The 16,976-nt window shown below is 53.8% G+C and overlaps 7 protein-coding genes across 7 annotated transcripts; 3 read left to right on the top strand and 4 right to left on the bottom strand.

Moving 5' to 3' along the window:
- Positions 1–2: 2 nt before the first annotated feature.
- CCOS01_01102 (RFX DNA-binding domain-containing protein) lies at positions 3–2,501 on the bottom strand (the record flags this gene model as incomplete). The annotated part of the gene is made up of 2 exons (XM_060449298.1): positions 3–2,401; positions 2,492–2,501. 2 exons carry the CDS (start codon positions 2,499–2,501, stop codon positions 3–5), a joined length of 2,409 nt encoding a protein of 802 aa, XP_060320736.1.
- Positions 2,502–3,995: 1,494 nt separating this feature from the next.
- On the top strand, positions 3,996–4,725 carry CCOS01_01101 (HVA22 family TB2/DP1 protein; the record flags this gene model as incomplete). Its single annotated transcript, XM_060449297.1, has 5 exons — positions 3,996–4,046; positions 4,115–4,330; positions 4,391–4,416; positions 4,471–4,566; positions 4,617–4,725. The coding sequence occupies 5 exons, from the start codon at positions 3,996–3,998 to the stop codon at positions 4,723–4,725; spliced, it is 498 nt and encodes a 165-aa protein (XP_060320735.1).
- A 1,671-nt stretch (positions 4,726–6,396) lies between these two features.
- Positions 6,397–8,365, top strand: CCOS01_01100 (calcium influx-promoting protein ehs1; the record flags this gene model as incomplete). Its single annotated transcript, XM_060449296.1, has 2 exons — positions 6,397–7,636; positions 7,689–8,365. The coding sequence occupies 2 exons, from the start codon at positions 6,397–6,399 to the stop codon at positions 8,363–8,365; spliced, it is 1,917 nt and encodes a 638-aa protein (XP_060320734.1).
- Positions 8,366–9,053: 688 nt separating this feature from the next.
- Positions 9,054–9,474, bottom strand: CCOS01_01099 (uncharacterized protein; the record flags this gene model as incomplete). Its single annotated transcript, XM_060449295.1, has 2 exons — positions 9,054–9,287; positions 9,346–9,474. 2 exons carry the CDS (start codon positions 9,472–9,474, stop codon positions 9,054–9,056), a joined length of 363 nt encoding a protein of 120 aa, XP_060320733.1.
- A 966-nt stretch (positions 9,475–10,440) lies between these two features.
- Positions 10,441–10,897, top strand: CCOS01_01098 (uncharacterized protein; the record flags this gene model as incomplete). The annotated part of the gene is made up of 3 exons (XM_060449294.1): positions 10,441–10,494; positions 10,574–10,709; positions 10,830–10,897. 3 exons carry the CDS (start codon positions 10,441–10,443, stop codon positions 10,895–10,897), a joined length of 258 nt encoding a protein of 85 aa, XP_060320732.1.
- Positions 10,898–11,554: 657 nt separating this feature from the next.
- CCOS01_01097 (uncharacterized protein) lies at positions 11,555–12,834 on the bottom strand (the record flags this gene model as incomplete). Its single annotated transcript, XM_060449293.1, has 3 exons — positions 11,555–12,373; positions 12,453–12,685; positions 12,768–12,834. 3 exons carry the CDS (start codon positions 12,832–12,834, stop codon positions 11,555–11,557), a joined length of 1,119 nt encoding a protein of 372 aa, XP_060320731.1.
- Positions 12,835–14,536: 1,702 nt separating this feature from the next.
- Positions 14,537–15,223, bottom strand: CCOS01_01096 (uncharacterized protein; the record flags this gene model as incomplete). The annotated part of the gene is made up of 2 exons (XM_060449292.1): positions 14,537–14,952; positions 15,070–15,223. 2 exons carry the CDS (start codon positions 15,221–15,223, stop codon positions 14,537–14,539), a joined length of 570 nt encoding a protein of 189 aa, XP_060320730.1.
- Between the last annotated feature and the right edge of the window lie 1,753 nt (positions 15,224–16,976).

Here is a 16,976-nt window from a genome sequence, read left to right as displayed (position 1 = left end):
CGTCATTGTTGCAACTCAGCGTTGGCAAGCAACGCTTGATTGACCTCCGAGTGCGAGAAGGTGTATTTATCCATCGGGAAGTCTTCCTCCGGTGTCCGGATGCCGATCCCGCTGTCGTCCGGGTTGTTTCCCGCCGACATATCCGCAGAGTCGACCTGGCCCTGGCTTGTTGATGGTGGGAATGGCGCCTTGTCTGGTTGTGCCTGAGGAAGACTCGAGAAATTGAAATCCTCGCTACCCGCGCTGAACCGAGATCCTTGGCGGTTCGACTCTTGGGCTGCCGATTGAGGGTTGGCCACGGCTGCTGACGCGCCTGACGTCTTCATTTGAAGAAAACCACCCTGCTCGGCAAGGAAGCAAGTCATCTCGTCGATCCAGCACTTCGTCACCCACCACGAGCCGAAACTCTTGCCTTGAGCCATGGTAAGATCCCGCATCACAGCTGTGCCCACTCTTTGCACGGCGTAGACAATCTCAGTGTGAGACGCATAAGGGAACCGTATCGGAAGGGACTTGAGGAACCCAACCCATCGCTCCAAAACATTTTGTCCGTTAGGATCGCCTGCGCTCTCGACGCCGGGCTGGCGACCGTTTCTCAAGGCAATGTCGCCATAGACCGTCAAGCACTCCACCTCCCAAGGGACGTTCATGGGGCTAAGGAGATCCCGCAGTTCGGTGACGAGCAAGTTGACGAGGTCATCCATACCACGTGTGGGAACACACTCCGCCACCTTGCGCACACGCACCATCGTGATCCAGTCGAGGTACATCTGATCGCGGTTGGCCGGGTTGGACAGCATGTTGGCTGCTGCGTGAGCAGTAAGGTTGACCCGCAGAGCTCGGTCCAGAAGAGCTGCAAAGATAGTTGCCGGTGCCTCCTTGGCTCGGATGACGTGGTGCGGCTGTCCCTGGAAAGCCTCTCGAATGTGAGGTACGAGGCGCTCGGAGATGCCGCGTAACGTATCCAGTACTGGCTTGGGCACGACCTGGAGCGTGAGCCCGGAGATGATTCTAAGCATGCGTTGGTACAGAATAAAGTCACATTCCTCAATCCAAGGGGCGAGGCTCGGGTGACCGAGGAGCTTTTGAACGGGCATCGTCAACGTGCCCTGGAATGACGTATAAAGGTGGAAGAACGTCTTCTCCTTGCAGTAGCGAACACACTCCACAAGGGAAGTGCAATGCGATCTATACAGGGCAGACAAGCTCTTGGCAGCATCTGGGTCAGTTCCACTGGGGAGGAAAGGCTCCATCCGGGGTAGCGCGAGAGGTTCGTTAGATTGAAGAAGCAGCTCATCCGCTTCCGAGGGGAACGAGAACTGTAATGAGGTCTTCGATGCCGATGAGTTCAGATGATCCGCGCTGGTCACATTTGGATGGCTATAGAAGCTATGTGACCTCGAGGTGTGATGCGTCGCTTGAGCTGGGCTCTCTGGCCGTTTCGCAGCGTCGGGTGATGGCAAGACGGCAGCGGCAGGCTGGGCCTTGACGGGTGCCGCGCTGAAGCTTTGAGAACGGGGGGGTTCGGAGATAGCCAGAGGAATGTGAGGCTCGGGTTCGCGGAGGTCAGGCTGGTCGTCAACCAAGCAGAAGTTGACGTAGTGGTACTTTGATTCTCCTCTCACGCCAAGTCGCCTCGTCTTCAGACCTGGGAAGAGTACACGGACAAGCTTTCCGAAACTAGCTGGGTTGAGGACTGTAATTCTCTCGGTGGCGCAGCGAGACGCGTAGTTGGCATATACGCGTCCTCGAGGCACAGATCCCTTTCCCTTGGTGCATACAGAGTTGATCCAGAGCATGGCAAAGACTTGTCGGGTGCGTTCGGAGTTGGGGCCTCGCTCATTGCCGTGCAGTTCGCCGGCAACATCTTGAAGGCCGCGGTGCTTGTTAGCATTGAAAAGGTGACGCATCTCCAGCTCGTTGTTAGCACTGGATCTGGCGGAACTAGATTTCTGCATGCCCATAGCTCCAACCAAAGAATCGCCGTCCTCATCACGATCTATCATCTGGCTGTCGTCGGTGAAGCTGTTATTGGCAAAACTCTCGGAAGGCAAAGGGTGTCTTTGCATGGGATGTTGCTGAAAAGACATTGAGTGGCCCATGTGAGCGCTGGGCTGGCTCATGGAGGCACTCATTCCGGGCGGCATCGAGTATTCGCGGGCGTTCTGCATCTGGGTAGCAGCTGCATGAAGCATCATTTCCTCTGGTGTGATCCGCGACGCGGGAGCGAGGCTTCTCTGCTGTCTTTGGTCGTTGTTGACCCATTGTGCCGAGTACAGTTCAGGCGCGTCGGCAAACTGTTGTTGCTCCATAGTAGGCTGCGTTGAGATGCTGTGAACCGAAGCAGTCGAGGCCCGAGACTGAGGTCTCTTCTTCGCCCTGAGGGCCTGGGAGAGGTGGTCTGTTTATATCAGACCGTCAGTCAAGAACTACAGGGGAAAGAAATGCTCTTGTTGCAGTGAAGCAAGCCTGGCGAGGCTATAGATCGTACCGTGCTCCATTGGTCGTTGTCTGTCAGCTCGGTGAGGATGTGATGTTGTTGTTTTGCGATGAAAACACACGGATCATGCAGGACGCCGTTTCCAAACAATGAAGAAGTCAACGTGCGCCGAGCAAGGACAAATGGGTGAGGAAAGAAGAAGAAGCGTCGAGGTCGTGAGAGTAATCCGGAATCCCTGCAGCCTTGAAGAGCGCGGTGCGCCGTGGTGAGCGTCGAGATCTTAAAGGACGTGGTCGGGGGAGAGCAGGACCAGGAGCAGAGTGTGGATGTGGGAAATGTTTTGGGAGGCTTTCCACTGTTTTGTTGACTTGACAACCAAGGCTCGGCTGGTCACCTCCACTCAGGTCTTGGAACAACGGATTGGCGTGGCTGGGCGACTCACGTGATGAGAAAGGCCAGTCATTGCAGCGTGTGGTTGCATCCTTCCATGGCCGCGGATTGGATGGTTCCCAAACAACCTGGAGCAGCCAGTCCCGTAACAGCTTGGTCGTGTTTGTGTTTTCCAATTGGCCAGTGCGCCCATGAGTCTGTGATGTGGGGTCTGCTTACTTTGTCTGTTTCTGGCTATTTGGCTCTGGCGTCGGTACGTATACACGCTACTGTGTTCCAAACACGCGGAGAAGCCACATTCAGATCTGTCCACTCAGCTTCAAAGAGCAACAATACTCCCGTCCGTACGTAGGTACCTTACTCCTCTCTCTCAAGGTGTACTGTGCCTTGGACGTTAGGCATCAACACAAAAAATCACAACAGCAATGCACCTCAGCCAAAAACATCCGGGTCCGAGTCTTCCCCACCTTCGCTAAGGCAAGGGAGCTCGGGTGCTCTTATCTTATCTCACCGTACGGTAGGCTAGGTACCTAGGTGCGGACAGGCGGTAGCATCCCATATGTAAATACCCACCATACCCTGCCGTACCCGCCAACAACACACTCGCTGGCTGAAGACTCAAGACCGAAATCTGCGAAATCTGACACCATCCGAGCCATGGCCACACAAAGTACCCGCTAACACGAAGGACATGGATCCCAGGGCAAAGTTGCCCGGCACACAAAGTCGGTTGCAACTGGGAGCTACAACCAGCTACGCCGTGCTCACTTCGTCTCGTGCTTGTGCCCCTCTCCAAACCCCCATTAGCCCCGACTGAAGCTCGACGCAAAGGCACCCAGACCATTCCTACTGGCCAGATCTGCACACGTTACGTCGTCATCCGGCCTTTTCCCTTTCACCTGCTAATTCCAACACAGACACAAGGTCACTCAACCCCATATTCTCAGTAATTTTGTCAAGAACCTTACATTCTGACATCGTCAACAGCATCTTGCGGACTTTTACAAGCTACCCACATCGCTCATCAAACCACTGTTAGTTTCCGCTGCCCGCACCGAGCCCTATGGCATCTCTTTTGTTGCAACCTGGCCTAGTCCTAACCCTTATCATAGCGCATTAACGCACAGCTTTTGCTACCCAACCAAGCTCCTATTCAGCCGTCAATATGTCTGCCCAGGATCGCGTCCAGAACTACATCGGCCAGCTCGACCGTGAGGTAATTCAGCCTCCTCCAGCTCCTACAAGACGTATGTGACACGTCTGCTAACCGGATGTCTGCGATAGCTGTCCAAGTACCCCGCCTTGAACAACATCGAGAAGTCGACCAACGTTCCCAAGGCCTACGCCGTCATCGGCGTTGCTTCTCTCTACTTCTTCCTTATCATCTTCAACTTGGGTGGTCAACTCTTGACCAACTTCGCCGGCTTTGTCATTCCTGGCTACTACTCCCTCAACGCCCTGTTCACCGCCAGCAAGCAGGACGACACCCAGTGGTTGACAGTACGTTGCAACTTTCCCCCGCAATTATTGACACCCAAACCTTGCTAACGTCGATTCTAGTACTGGGTTGTCTTTGCCTTCTTCACGTCAGTTCCTTTCCGGTCCGTCACAGAGCTTCGAAACTAACTCGTATACCATAGCGTTGCTGAGAGCCTGGTGAACGTTGTTTACTGGTTCCCCTTCTACTTCACCTTCAAGTTTGTTTTCCTGCTGTGGCTCGCTCTGCCCACCTTCCGGTACGTTCCGTTCAATCCGACCCGTGATAGATTCCGCTAACTGGCGATAGTGGTGCTGAGATTATCTTCAACTCCTTTCTCTCCCCCATGCTCGCCAAGCACTTCGCCGGTGCCTCCACCGCTTCCGGCCTCCGTGCTCAGGCTGGCAAGGCCGAGTAAGTGCGCCCCGGCGCCAGCTCATCAAATAGGTCGATTGCCTTGAGAGATCCGCCTTGAAAGAGTTATACAGCTGGCCCGGCTTCATCCCAGTGGTAATCGCAAGCTCGTCAAATGGACGTTATGCAGCGACCTAGAGCACAAAGAAGACGGGATGGAGTGTCAGAGGCTAGCATTACCACCCTATCAGACAACGGTGATGGCTTGTTTAGGTTTGGTCGGGGGCTCCAGGAACGCGAGAGCCACGATGTACGGTTAAACCAGTTCCTGTTACCCCATTTAAAGTTACTGTATGCTACGGAATACGGAGTCAATGACTTCTGCAATGGACTAGAGTCAGTACATGATGCTAAGAAACTATCGTGCGACATGCGTTGCCACCGTTCTCCCATTGAAATCGGTTCCTTGGTGAAAATGTGGAAACATATACAAGCGTTGTGCGGGATTAAGTGTGGTGGCTTCGAGACAAAGAGATAGTCGAGATGCTATACATGTTTCTTTTGTCATGGGCAACTAAAGCAACAAGCCGTCGAGTGGGCATCTTGCATCAAAGGTGTTAGACCCTGACATAAACCGCATACCAACGCTGCTGCTCAGCGTCGTACAAGACCGTCTCGCATGGGTAAAGTCGAGTCCGAGACTGTGGAGGTCATAAGAGGAACCATGATTCGAGCATTTCTCATACCAGTCGGCATGTCATTGCTGCTGCCCGCTGTCATCTCGTTGCCCCATTGACGCAAGAATCCGGACTGGAATTGCTGCACGTCACCGGAACAACTTAACGGAGGCAGCGAGGCGGCATATTTGGGGCAATCTGCAGCGTTCCTGATCCCTGGTCTTTCGGCCTCTTTTCGCTTTTTGTTGCAGAAAAGCGGTTCATTCAGCTGGCTAGGCCTCGATATCGAGCCCGCCAGCACAAGATGTGGTGTAGCGTGAACTTTGACCCGCGAGTTCAATGCCTGAGTCCAACGGAGAGATGGCACGGGAGAGTTTGTTGCGGGCGGGTGCCAAGTTCGCCGCCACCTGGCCCATGAGCCCAAATGCCAATCCGCTGTGAGCAACCTTAGCCTAGGGGGGTTTTTCAGGGACTATTGGCGAGGATAGCCCCAGCGGGCTGGCCGAGGATCCCGAGACGCGGAAACTGGAAAGGGGTCCCCCACACTTTCCGGGTTGAACCCCCCTGTTCCTACATCGACTCTGCGGGATCTCCAGCGTGTGTTGGCCGTTTAGAGCCGCCTTGAGAGGGCGTGTGCCTGTAGCCCGCCTCTCAGCTGTTTGGGATGTGAAACTCGTAAAACGACAAAGGCTGTTTTCCCTCCCTTTCTGAATTCTCCAAGTCCAACTCCGCCATACCTCGACAGCCTTCGTTTGCCCGTTTTTCGTCGACGGCCTTTTCCGTCCATCTAACCTGTTTCGTAGCATCCTTTGCGCTCGACAGGCTGCACGCAGCACGACGACATTCGCTCCGTCGATAGACGCGCTTTCATGGAATGAATTGGTGGATACAGCCAATTTGCGATCAAGCATAACGACATATCGACCCTCGCTGAGCGTAACCTGCATTCCCGCCAACACCCGGATTCACCGACTCGCCGGCGAAAGCTTACCATAGCGAGCGGCGTCTCGGTAAGAGGAGATTCAACGGCATCTGCCCCCGGAGGGCATGTCCACACAATGCAGCTTAGCCCTCTGCAATCGCGACTGGCGGCCTCGCTGATTGCGTCGCTGCTGCTCATCGTTCTCTATTATCTTCTGTCTACGCCCACCTTCGCCCTCGCTGCCGAACTGAGCGGCGCTACACAGCCAATCCTTGACGACGTCCAACTCGACGACAGTCTCGAGCAAAGAAGCAGTCTCGAGCCAACGTACGAGCCCGAATTCACTGCCTTCGACCGCAGTATCATTGGAAGAGCACCTGCCGGTGTTACGGGTCTAACGAACAATGTCAAAGTCAACCGCAATGTCCCGGGGAACTCGACCCAGAGTTTTGTCTTTGAAGCTATCACCATCTTCGCCAACTTCTTCGATGGGACAGATGAGGCGTTCATGGTAGGACCTCGCGAAGGCAGCAATGAATCCACCTCACCGGAGCTAGTCAGCATCGAAGGCGTCAAGCCAGAGGATGAAGAGCGTGGCCTACGCCGCAGGCAAGCTCAGGGAAGGACCGTGTACATCTCAGCGACCACGTGTATACAGCCACAGCGTGCGGCGAACAACACAAAGGAGGATGCGCCACAAATCACGATGTATATCTCGACGTCTCAGGACAATCAGACACCTGGACCAGGGCAGAACTCTACTCTACAGAAGGAGGTCGCCTTTGTAGAAGGCGCGGCAACCTTTAGCGTCAATGCGACAGGTGACGTCTTCATTGGAATAGGCGCACCCTCAAAGGATACCGACAAATTCACGGGAGACTGGAACTTTGATGTCGCGGCGTCGACGGACGATTTCTTCCACAGTTTTGACGGAAATCCTTCCGAGCTTCTCTGGGTCGACAGTGACTCTAGCGCTGCACTCCTGACGACGCAGAACTTAACGACCTCCCAAAATGAGACGTTGATTCAGGAGATCATGGGGTCCGGGCTCCCGTTCATCATGTTCGTCGAGAACCGAGAACAGCCCACAACTAAAGGTGTTAGACGTTCAATGTGTGGATTGGAGAACTACGCTCAAATCGCTGCGAAAAAGGGTGGCAAATTTGGCAACCTCGCCAGCACTCTTATGACGACGAGAGGCGCCGGGAACCTGCCCAAGCAGCAATTTTTCTTCAACGGGCTCAACGCGAGTGCTCTTTACTCGGGCATCTTAGTCCGCACAAGCAATTCATCCTCTTCGAGAAAACGTCAAGACGGCGCTCAGAGTGGCGGCGGCGGAAAGGTTTTCGAAGCGACGCCCTTCGAGACCAAAGATGGTATGTACACTGCCAGGGCAACAGTGCCATCAGCAACTGATTCTGTGTGTAGGGGAGAATTGCAAAATCGTCACCGACCTGCAATTTTGCAATGAGACGGAATACGCTGTGCCCGCGAACTCCAACAAGATGAATATCACTCAGCTTGCGCAGTTCTACGACAACTATGCTCGGGATATGTATGCCAACTTCCAGAAACAGCTTGCACAGGTAGCCTGCGAAGCGCCAGCAGTACAGCAGTACTCCCTCGCGCGAAACTGCTCCGATTGTGAGACGGCATACAAGAAGTGGCTCTGCTCGGTGACGATTCCGAGATGCGAGGATTTCACGAGTCCTACCAACTTCTCCTTAGTCAGGAACGTGAACCAGACATTCCCGAACGGAACTCTTCTACCAGTCGCCCAGCAAGAGTTGTATCCCAACAGAGTCAATCAGCATTCGAGAAACCCCCTCATCGACGAGATGGTTGAGCCAGGCCCGTACAGGGAGATTCTCCCTTGCGCCTACCTTTGCTATGACTTGGTACAAAGTTGCCCGGCGTCGCTTGGTTTCAACTGTCCTACGCCAGATGATGACATATTCAACTCGAGCTACGCAGAACAGGGCGATGGTCTGACCTGCAACTACCCAGGCGCCGTGCACAATCCATCTGAGTCCTCATTGCTATCAGTTTCATGGGGTCTACTATCGGCTCTCATTCTTGGTACACTCAGTGCAGCCATACTCTAGGTGGACGAGAAGGGGTGACATGACCGATCCCGCAGAGGGTATTCATTTTTAGTAGATTGACGGCCGACTTTGGTATGATGGGTAAGGGGCACAACGGGACAAAGTAATGAGGGTTTTCTGGATGAATTGCATGGCATCGGCGTTAAGACACGACATCTACTTTGAAGGTTGGGACAAAGCCGTCCTTGCGTATGTTCATGGCTGTATTGGCTGTGCTGGGAGGAACTGTCAGAGAATTAGAAGATCAGATAATTTTACAGACTTTTTTCTCTATCTACGTTCGTCTGTGAATTTTGATAAGACTAGATTGATGTCCTTGCAGGACGATAGGAACCTGCTAACAGTAGAGTACAGTATTTTACACTCGACGTACTGCTCAGACCCATTTCGAGCACGTATCCAGTCCTTGACAACAGTCAAGAGTCCCCACCTCTTGAGTGTCGCTCACGTACTTGGCCGTTAGGCCTTGATACCGCATTTCTGGAACCTCTGGCGAATCGGCATTGCTGATCGGCTACCCCGTCTCCCCTGCGACGAGAGTGGAAGCGATGTTCTCTTCCGCCAATCTAGGCGTCCGGCTCCATTCTCTCGTGCCGATCTCGGCCTTTGTGATCCTATGAGACCGCAACTGATTCCGTGCGTCTCTCTGATTCGTCTCGGATCTCTTCCATTCGCCCTCGCCATGTCTCTAGGCCTTCGTTCCCTTCCCTGCCTGCAACTCTGCGACCTTTGCCTCGAGACTCTCAATCTCCTTGCTCTTCTCGCCGCGAATCTCGTCCTGTTCCAGCTTCGTCCAGGTCCAGTAGGCGATTTGATATGTGAGGGTCGCCATCAGGAGAACTTTGAGGACAGGCCGCGTAAACGTTTTATAAAATGTTCCCTGTTTGTTTGTGATTCCCGTGTCAGCGTCGTCGGGGTTCTTCTGCCAGAAAAAGGGTGCAACAGCTGTCGCAGGAGGGAGCAGGTGGGACAGCACGAACCACAATGGATGGCCTCTTCTCGTCATCTACTGATGTTGAATAGAGCCGCGATGCTGCGCGGGGCATCTGTGTTGTGCGCTGGGAGCGGAGAGCTCTGCTCAGGATCATGGTGCTGCTGCGCGCGGCCATGACGGGCTGCGGTCTCGTCGATCGGTCGTCGCTTCGTAACAGTTCGTACCCCGGATCGTGTGATGGCTGATTGAGCGGATTAGTCGCAGAAAAATCCGTATTCTATTGAGAGTGGTCGCAGGTTTCTCCGTAGGTATTGTGGTTCACTTTCGTTGGTAGCTTGTAAGGTCCGTCCGTTTTCTAAAAGCTCCCGTCCTCGGAAGACTCGAATGATTGCGCTGCGCCGCGCCGCGCCGATCTGTGGCGGTGCGCGTATCCCCCGCATAACCCGGCAGCGCGTCGACCGCCCTACGGCATTGCGGATCCCGCCTCTTACGTGTGGCACAGGTGGCATTTGGCAATGTGCCTTCTTCCAGGGGTCAAGGTACCTCATTCCAAGGTCCCCTTCTGATTGAGCGGCGCATGGGCTTCGGCACCCCTGGCCCCGAACAGGCAATGGCCCCGTACGTCTTTTTGACGACACCATGTCCCGAACAATCAGAGGGTATTAGAGTGGAGGTGGTGGTGGCCGCCTGGAGGTCCTGAAGGGAGAAGAGCAATTCCCGTACGAGCCCGGTACGAGGGCCGGTACGAATGGTACATGAGCAGTGGAGGGCCCGCGCTTAGCGGGTAAGGTACCTAGGAAGCTAAGGCAGGTGAGTACGGAGTATGTAATACGGCAAACCACCTTTACCACCTCCCCTCGTGGTAATTAGCTTCAACCGCTCTTAGCCCGAAAGCTCCCTCGCGCAATCTGTCCCTTCAACCAGCTTCCCTTCTCTTCTCTCGACACAGTTTCGACAACGATCCGCCTCGCACACACGACCAAACACCACGTCTACCTCTACCTCTTCCAGCGCACTATATAACGAATCAAACTTCGAAACCGAATAACCGGAAAGACGAAGCAAATCACCAAAGAATTCGCATCGGGCAGACCACATCGCCGCAACCCCTTCATAACTCATCCACACATACATCACCACAATGGTATGCAACTTCCAACACAGCCCTCGCTGCACCGCTACATCAAGACCAGTGGTTCTTGACGGTTTCGAGCTTCGTACTAGGATACACTTACGACACAATCATAACCTTACTGACACTCCTTGATCCATAGGCGCAAACACCCCAACAGAGACGCGCAAACGCAAAGTTCGCTAAGGACAACGAGTCCCGCATGGGCAAGTCCGAGGATCAGATCAAGAAGCGCACCAAGGAGGCGCCCAAGTCGCCCATCTCCCCTATTTGGCTCAGTGAGTAGTCCCAATTCGCTTTCTGTCGTCTCCAATTGCGATCACCCCCAATTGCCTTCCCAAGAGAAAAGGCTGCCAGTTGTGTTTGGAAGCAGTTGCTAATATTTCCTCTCTCTACAGTCCTCCTTGGCTTCGTCGTCTTTGGTGGTATTGTCTTCGAGGTCCTCTCTCGCATGTTCGGCTTCTAAGTTGACCCGGCCGATGTTCGTACTCAGTCACAAAAGCGAATGAGTGTGTGAACGAGACAAAAAGTCCGCAGAACAGGGGAGGCTGCATGACCAATGTGGTTTCTCAGCCCGCACTCGCTTCTTCCGAGCAAGCCTCCTCTGAGGACTTGAGCTCAAACACAATCGCAGTATTGTTTTGCTTGCAAGGGGAGGATGCGGTCAGACAAGGACGCAGCTCAGTCTCCCCTCGGCAGTGGAGAGGGAAAGGGGGGAGTGTTAATTTCCTGGAACACTTGGAGGGATTGAGCCCATATCCCCAAACAGCACCTTGCTTCCAGTGGTGGGAACAAGTCTGTACAAAGAAAACGCCACGCATCGCTTTCTTGTCCTTCGTCGTGGGAAAGCAAGAACACCTGGTTAACGGCGTACTGTATTTGAAGTTATCCGTTCATTTCATTTTCTCCTCCTTTCAGAGGCAGCTCTTTGATAGCAATCACCTCGATGAAAAGCAATTCACTTTTTATTCTACATCAAAAGACTTTTTGGGTTCCCTGTTTGGTCCTGACCATACGGCCTCATCAACATGAACGCCAGAGCTACTAACAAAAGCCACGTGAATACAGCTTCAAAAACCTATTGCGTCCACACCAGCTTCCTCGTCTTGAGAAATCCCATAACTTACGCACCAAGACCGCGACGCTGGCCACCAGCATCGTACTTCATGTGCACACCAGCCTGGAACTGCTGCTCGAGTTCCTGGGTGATCTTGTTGATATCACGCTTGCCCTTGGCTCCAAAGACCTGAGGAGCCGCAGCCGCAGCGCCCTTCTTTCCGCCACCCAGAAGACGCATGAACTTTTGCTGACGGTCTGCGCCTCCTCCCAGGTGTCCGACGTCCCACTGCTCGGCAGCAGCAGCGTTGTCCGCAGCAGGTGCCTTGCTCTCCTTCTTGTCCTCCTTCTTCTGCTTCTTCTTGTCCTTCTTGACCTTCTTGCTGGGGGTCTCCTCGGCAATGGCAACACCGCCATCAGAGTCGTCTTCATCCTCCTCTCTTGAGCGCTTGCGCTTCTTGTCAGACTTCTTGGACTCCTTGACCTCTTCCTCAGCTTCCTCTACGGCCTTAGACTTCTTGCTCTTCTTCTTATCCTTCTTCTCCTTCTTAGCCGGGGTTGGCTCCTCGGGTTCCGCAAACTTTTCAATCTCCTCCTCGACCTTCTTGCTCTTCTTTGACTTCTTTGACTTCTTAGGCTTTTCCTCCTCTTCGTCAACCTCCATCTCCTGCTCCTGGGTAATGGCTCTCGCCTCGCTTTCGGCGCGGAGTTGTGCGCTGGGGTTTGGTGACTCTGGGTTCATGTCGACATCCTCGTCTTGTTCAACAGCTGCGCCGCCCTTGGTCTCTTCCGCCTCTGAGTCGGAGTCGGAATCCGAATCTGAGGAGGAAGAAGATGATGATGAGGATGAGTCTGAGGAAGAACCGGCTTCTGAATCGTTCTTCTTCTACAAAACCGCATGATCAGCATCCCGAATCCTATGAATTGGGTATTCCAATCGCCGTCATCCTATCTCGTGGACTTACCGCTCTCTGTTCTGCCATGGCCGCGTGTCTTACGCGCGCCGCCGCAGCCTCGGCCATGAGCTTCTTGGCCTGAGCCTCGAGCTTATCAGCCCGTCTCAGCATGCGGTTGAACCGCTTCTCGTCCTTGTTCTCCTTGCGCACAGCCTTCTCGGCCGCAGCCTTGAGCTGCTTCTTTTCCTTGTTGGCGGCCGCACGTCTCTCGTGCTGGTTGCGCTTGCGTTCAATCTTCTTCTCTGTGGGATTTCGAAGCGGTTAGCCATGTCGGGTGCAGGTGATGTTGGTGGGCGCCGGCGCGCAAGGCGGCTGGGGTCTTACCCTTGCCCTCGGTCTGGGACTTCAAACCCTCGGCGCTCCGAACCACGGGTTCTTTGATTGGCGCCATGCTGTCCCGATTTCGTTGCGTATCTAGGTGTTCGGGGTTTTCGGGTGGTATCACAATGGACTGGCCGATTGTCCTTCGGGCGTTTGGCAGAAGTGGCTGGGTCTTTTTTTTTTTTTTCTGCCGGGCTGCGATCGACTGGTGGAGGTGCAATGAGCACAAAATTCTGGGCGGGATCGCTTTCTGTCAGGCGGTAAGAGACAATCTTGATGCTAGATCCCTGCAAGGTGGGGTGTTTGATTCCGAGAAATGGACCAGTCTAGGAGGTACGTACTGATCTTTGGTCCCTGGAAGCTTTGACCTGCCTTAACCGGAGTGACGGGACAGAAAGGTCAGGAACTAGACTACGGCCCCTCTTTTCCCGTACCGCCGAGCACTGCCCGATTTACCGGCAGTACGGTGCTCCAAGATTGTGAAGAGCATTTCTGATTGTTCTGGAGCTGTATACCTTTAGTTGCCTCAGCCTACGACAACCTTGTGTCACTATCCTGAATCCAGCCTATGCAACGGTACCTTGTTCACGTAAATGTTGTCTTCCTGGCATCAGTCACCTCTCTAACTAGTACACTACCTCTGCCAGTCTCACACGCGCATCCTGCCTCGACGCCTCCTACGAAGCTTTAGGCATGCACACCATCAGCCAAGGCTATCTGTCGCGGGAAATCGCTACTAACTATGCATAACTTACGCCAAGACCTGCCGTCACGCGATCCGACTTACACGAGGGTCAAAGGGTTATTCAGCCCCAGCTTTAGATAGAAACTGCCGTGTCTCGGCGGTACTCTGAAGGGTCTCCGTGCATTCTATACATCACTAGAGTCACCCAGTGACACAGTCTCAAATTTCGGGTTCAGACGATGACATGTCTAGCAACGGCGAATGATGCGCGTCCTCGTTTAACAACATGGCGACGCCTTGAACTAGTTCCCCACCCACAAAATCCATCTTCAGTATGGATATAATCAGGTAACAGTCATTTGAATGTCATGTTTTCAACTCCAGTATTTGACATAGTGTAGGCAAAACCAGCTCACTACTCAATACCGATCTTTCTTGCCCCCCTAGACTCTACAGCAGACTTTCCCTCACTTAGATTAGCCTACTGCGTGTGAGTGGCACATGCAACGTCGATGATCACACCCTCATCTTTGCTCCAGAGCGAGCCAGAGCTGGTACAGGTTTCCTATTCTTGGGTTTCTATTTCGAATAGGGTGCTTGAGAGTTATGAGAGGTTTTGCCTTTGAATACAAAAAAGGTCGAGAGTGATATCTAATACAGGACCCGTCTTGGTGAATCTTTACTGTCGTGTCTTTCGTCCGCCATTAGATCCCAGACCCCGTTGAACTCCATGCTGAGAAAGCCAAGGAGTCATCAACCCCTCCATAGGATTACATCCATTATCCATTCACTTCTTTTTTTATTTCCAAAAACGGGGATTCAAGACAGGATGAGTGGTGTAAAATGAAAAAACGAACAGAAGAAAAGGAGGTGAAGGTGTAGGGCCCATCCCGTGGACGAATTAAGAATGTCTTACGCGCCCGCCTTCTCCCCTCTTTTGTATGCTAAATCAACCCAGCCCAGCCCATCCCAACCCAAACGCCTGTGCCTTCGTAGCTTATCCAGAGTGTCCCAAGTAATCGCAAACTAGCGCCTAAAACTCGTCATCAGAATACAGTCAATCTCTACAGGGAGTTGTAGATTTCTCTCACCGTCTGTGGTGCCCCTGATTCACGTCCCCGCCCTGATCATAATCCAAATAATACGGCGAGTCGCCGCCGTAGTAGTAGTCCTCCCCGCCACTGCTCCCGTAACTCGCTGGCGCCGCCGGCTGGTACGCCTCCGTGTAGCCGTTGCCGTAGTTGGTCATGTAATACGGGTCCTCTCTGACGTAGTCGTCGCGGCCGCTGCCCCGACGGCTCTCGTGCTCGTGGCCGCGGGTGATGACGTGGTTCATGTTGATGCTACCCCAGGGAAGGCCGGACTCGGCTCCCTCTTCCGCGCCGCCGGCGGCGGCACCGCTAGGATCGGAGGAGCCCGAGGCGATTTCGTACGTATTCTTAGCGTTGGTCTCGTTGTCTGCGTCGCGGTCGGCCTTTTCTTTGCTGTCTTGGTTCTTCTTCCCTGTGGTTGTGCGTGTTAGTTGTGCTGCTGTGCTGTTTTACCCCCTTCGAGGACTCAAAATTCATGTTCCGGGGGTGCTCCTGGCTGAGGGATCCGGAGAATGGAAAGAGGACGTACTGAATTTACGTTGAGCCAACCGATTTTGGATGCGGCGGCGCTCCTCGGGGTCTGTGATTTCTGCCCAGTCGTCGTTCTTTGACTTTGACTTTGATTTTGAGGAGTGGTGCTTCTTGGAGCTTTGTTCCGACGATTTCGAAGCCTTGGATGACATGTTGCGGTTATTTTCCGGGTTTCAGATTAGGAAGTGTGCTGTTTGTTCTGCGCTCAAGTGGCGGCTCCTGAGAGAGCTGTGGGCTCACTTGGCCGTGAGAGGATGCCAACTGTTGCGGCAGTGTCTCTTAGACCCCTCGCTGAGAAGTGAGTTTCTAAGCTAAGTGGTTCTCTTCCACAGCAATACGAGGCTGAAACGACTATTTGGTTCGTCAGAAGAGCCCGCCAACGGTTTTGACATCCTACACGTACAGCTCAGTTGTACTTGTGTTGTATAAGATATTCCCTTACGTGATTGGTCGTAACCCTGACTTGGTATAGATCAAGGAAATGTCTGAAGGGAAAACGGGTGTGGAGTATCAAAGGCTTGTGGGGGAGGTAACGGCAGTATTGTGAACAGGGTGTAAGTGTAAGTCTATGTGATATTGCCTGTCTGTACTAACAGCATCGCCACCAAGCTAGGGAAGAAGCCTCACTCTTATATCAAAACCCGGAATTTCCAGGCCACACATCAGAACAAGCCATGCTACCTTGGGCATGAGAAGCGTTCGTACCAAAAGTTGGGAGCACCCACTTTCAACGGGGGGATCCTAGACAGCCTCACGTAACGAGTAGGGCAGATTCGAAAGCAACCCAAGACGCGGTCAGTCGCCCATGGCTTCCGCGTCGTGACGCAGGACTATGCAAGCCGCCATCAAGGAATGTGCAGAATAAGATTCCCAAGTCTAAGCACAGACGGGGCGGAACACCCCCCATCTACCTCCTCCATGGGCCCCATCAAGCCGTACCCGCAAGAGGGGCGGCAGACTACGGGAAGGGAGTGCGAGGAGTCCACGACACCGGGTCAAGGTACGGCTGGGGGTGTGGCAACGGCAATGCAGCAGCCGCAAAGTAGACGGGGACGGGAGTTGGCAAGGGGGCAGCGACGAGCTGAGGCGGTTGGCAAGACTGCCTTCGAGACCGGGATGTTGGTAAAAGGAAGAAGGCAGAAAATGCTGGACGCGCAGCAAAGCATAGCACGGGTCGGTGAAGCCCGGAGGAGGGTGGGTAATCCCCGGGGCGCCGCCGAGAACGATCTCGGGAGGGCCAATTGGAGGCCATTGTGACGGATGCCTACGTCTCTGGACACGAAGTACGATGAGCCAGTGTGGATAGAGATATTGGACGTCCAAAGGACAGAAGTCGCAATGACTTCCGCGCGTCAGCGGGTTCAGAATGTGCCATTGATCTCATAGGAAACCAGTCCAAGCCAAGACGAGGCAGATGACCAAGCACTCGAGGAGGAGGGACCCGCAAGTTCCACGTGGAATCGCTCCGGTAGGTAAGGCTTCGAAGAGAGACCGGGGGCCGGGGTGGAGTCTGGAAGAGGCCGGAGGAGGACGAGATGAGACGGGGCAGAATAAGCGAGCAGGGCCCCGGCGACGTCGAGGACGATTGCGAGGGCTCTTCGTCTTCGGAACTACGTATTGAAGGGGGGTAGCTTCGTGAAGTTGGTACGTCAGGATTTACGTAGACAAAGACAAGATTCTCACCCAAAATCAACTTTGATAATGGGTGAGTGGGCTGTCACTCTCGAACCAAGCTTTCGCAATCTGTACATGACTGCGGGTACATGCACCTCCTAACAACGCAATGAGAAGAGCTCAAACGCGCTGGAGCAGCTTCCACCAGCATCTAGCCGAAAGTTTGGGGAATCGACAGCTCCAAATTTGCCATCAGCCCTAGGTCGATAGTAGAGTGTGCCCATTCGCCCA

The sequence above is a fragment of the Colletotrichum costaricense genome (genome assembly GCF_030867565.1).
Source record: "Colletotrichum costaricense strain IMI 309622 chromosome Unknown Scaffold_1.1, whole genome shotgun sequence".
Classification (NCBI taxonomy): domain Eukaryota; kingdom Fungi; phylum Ascomycota; class Sordariomycetes; order Glomerellales; family Glomerellaceae; genus Colletotrichum; species Colletotrichum costaricense.
This window is presented reverse-complemented; position numbering and strand designations above follow the sequence as displayed.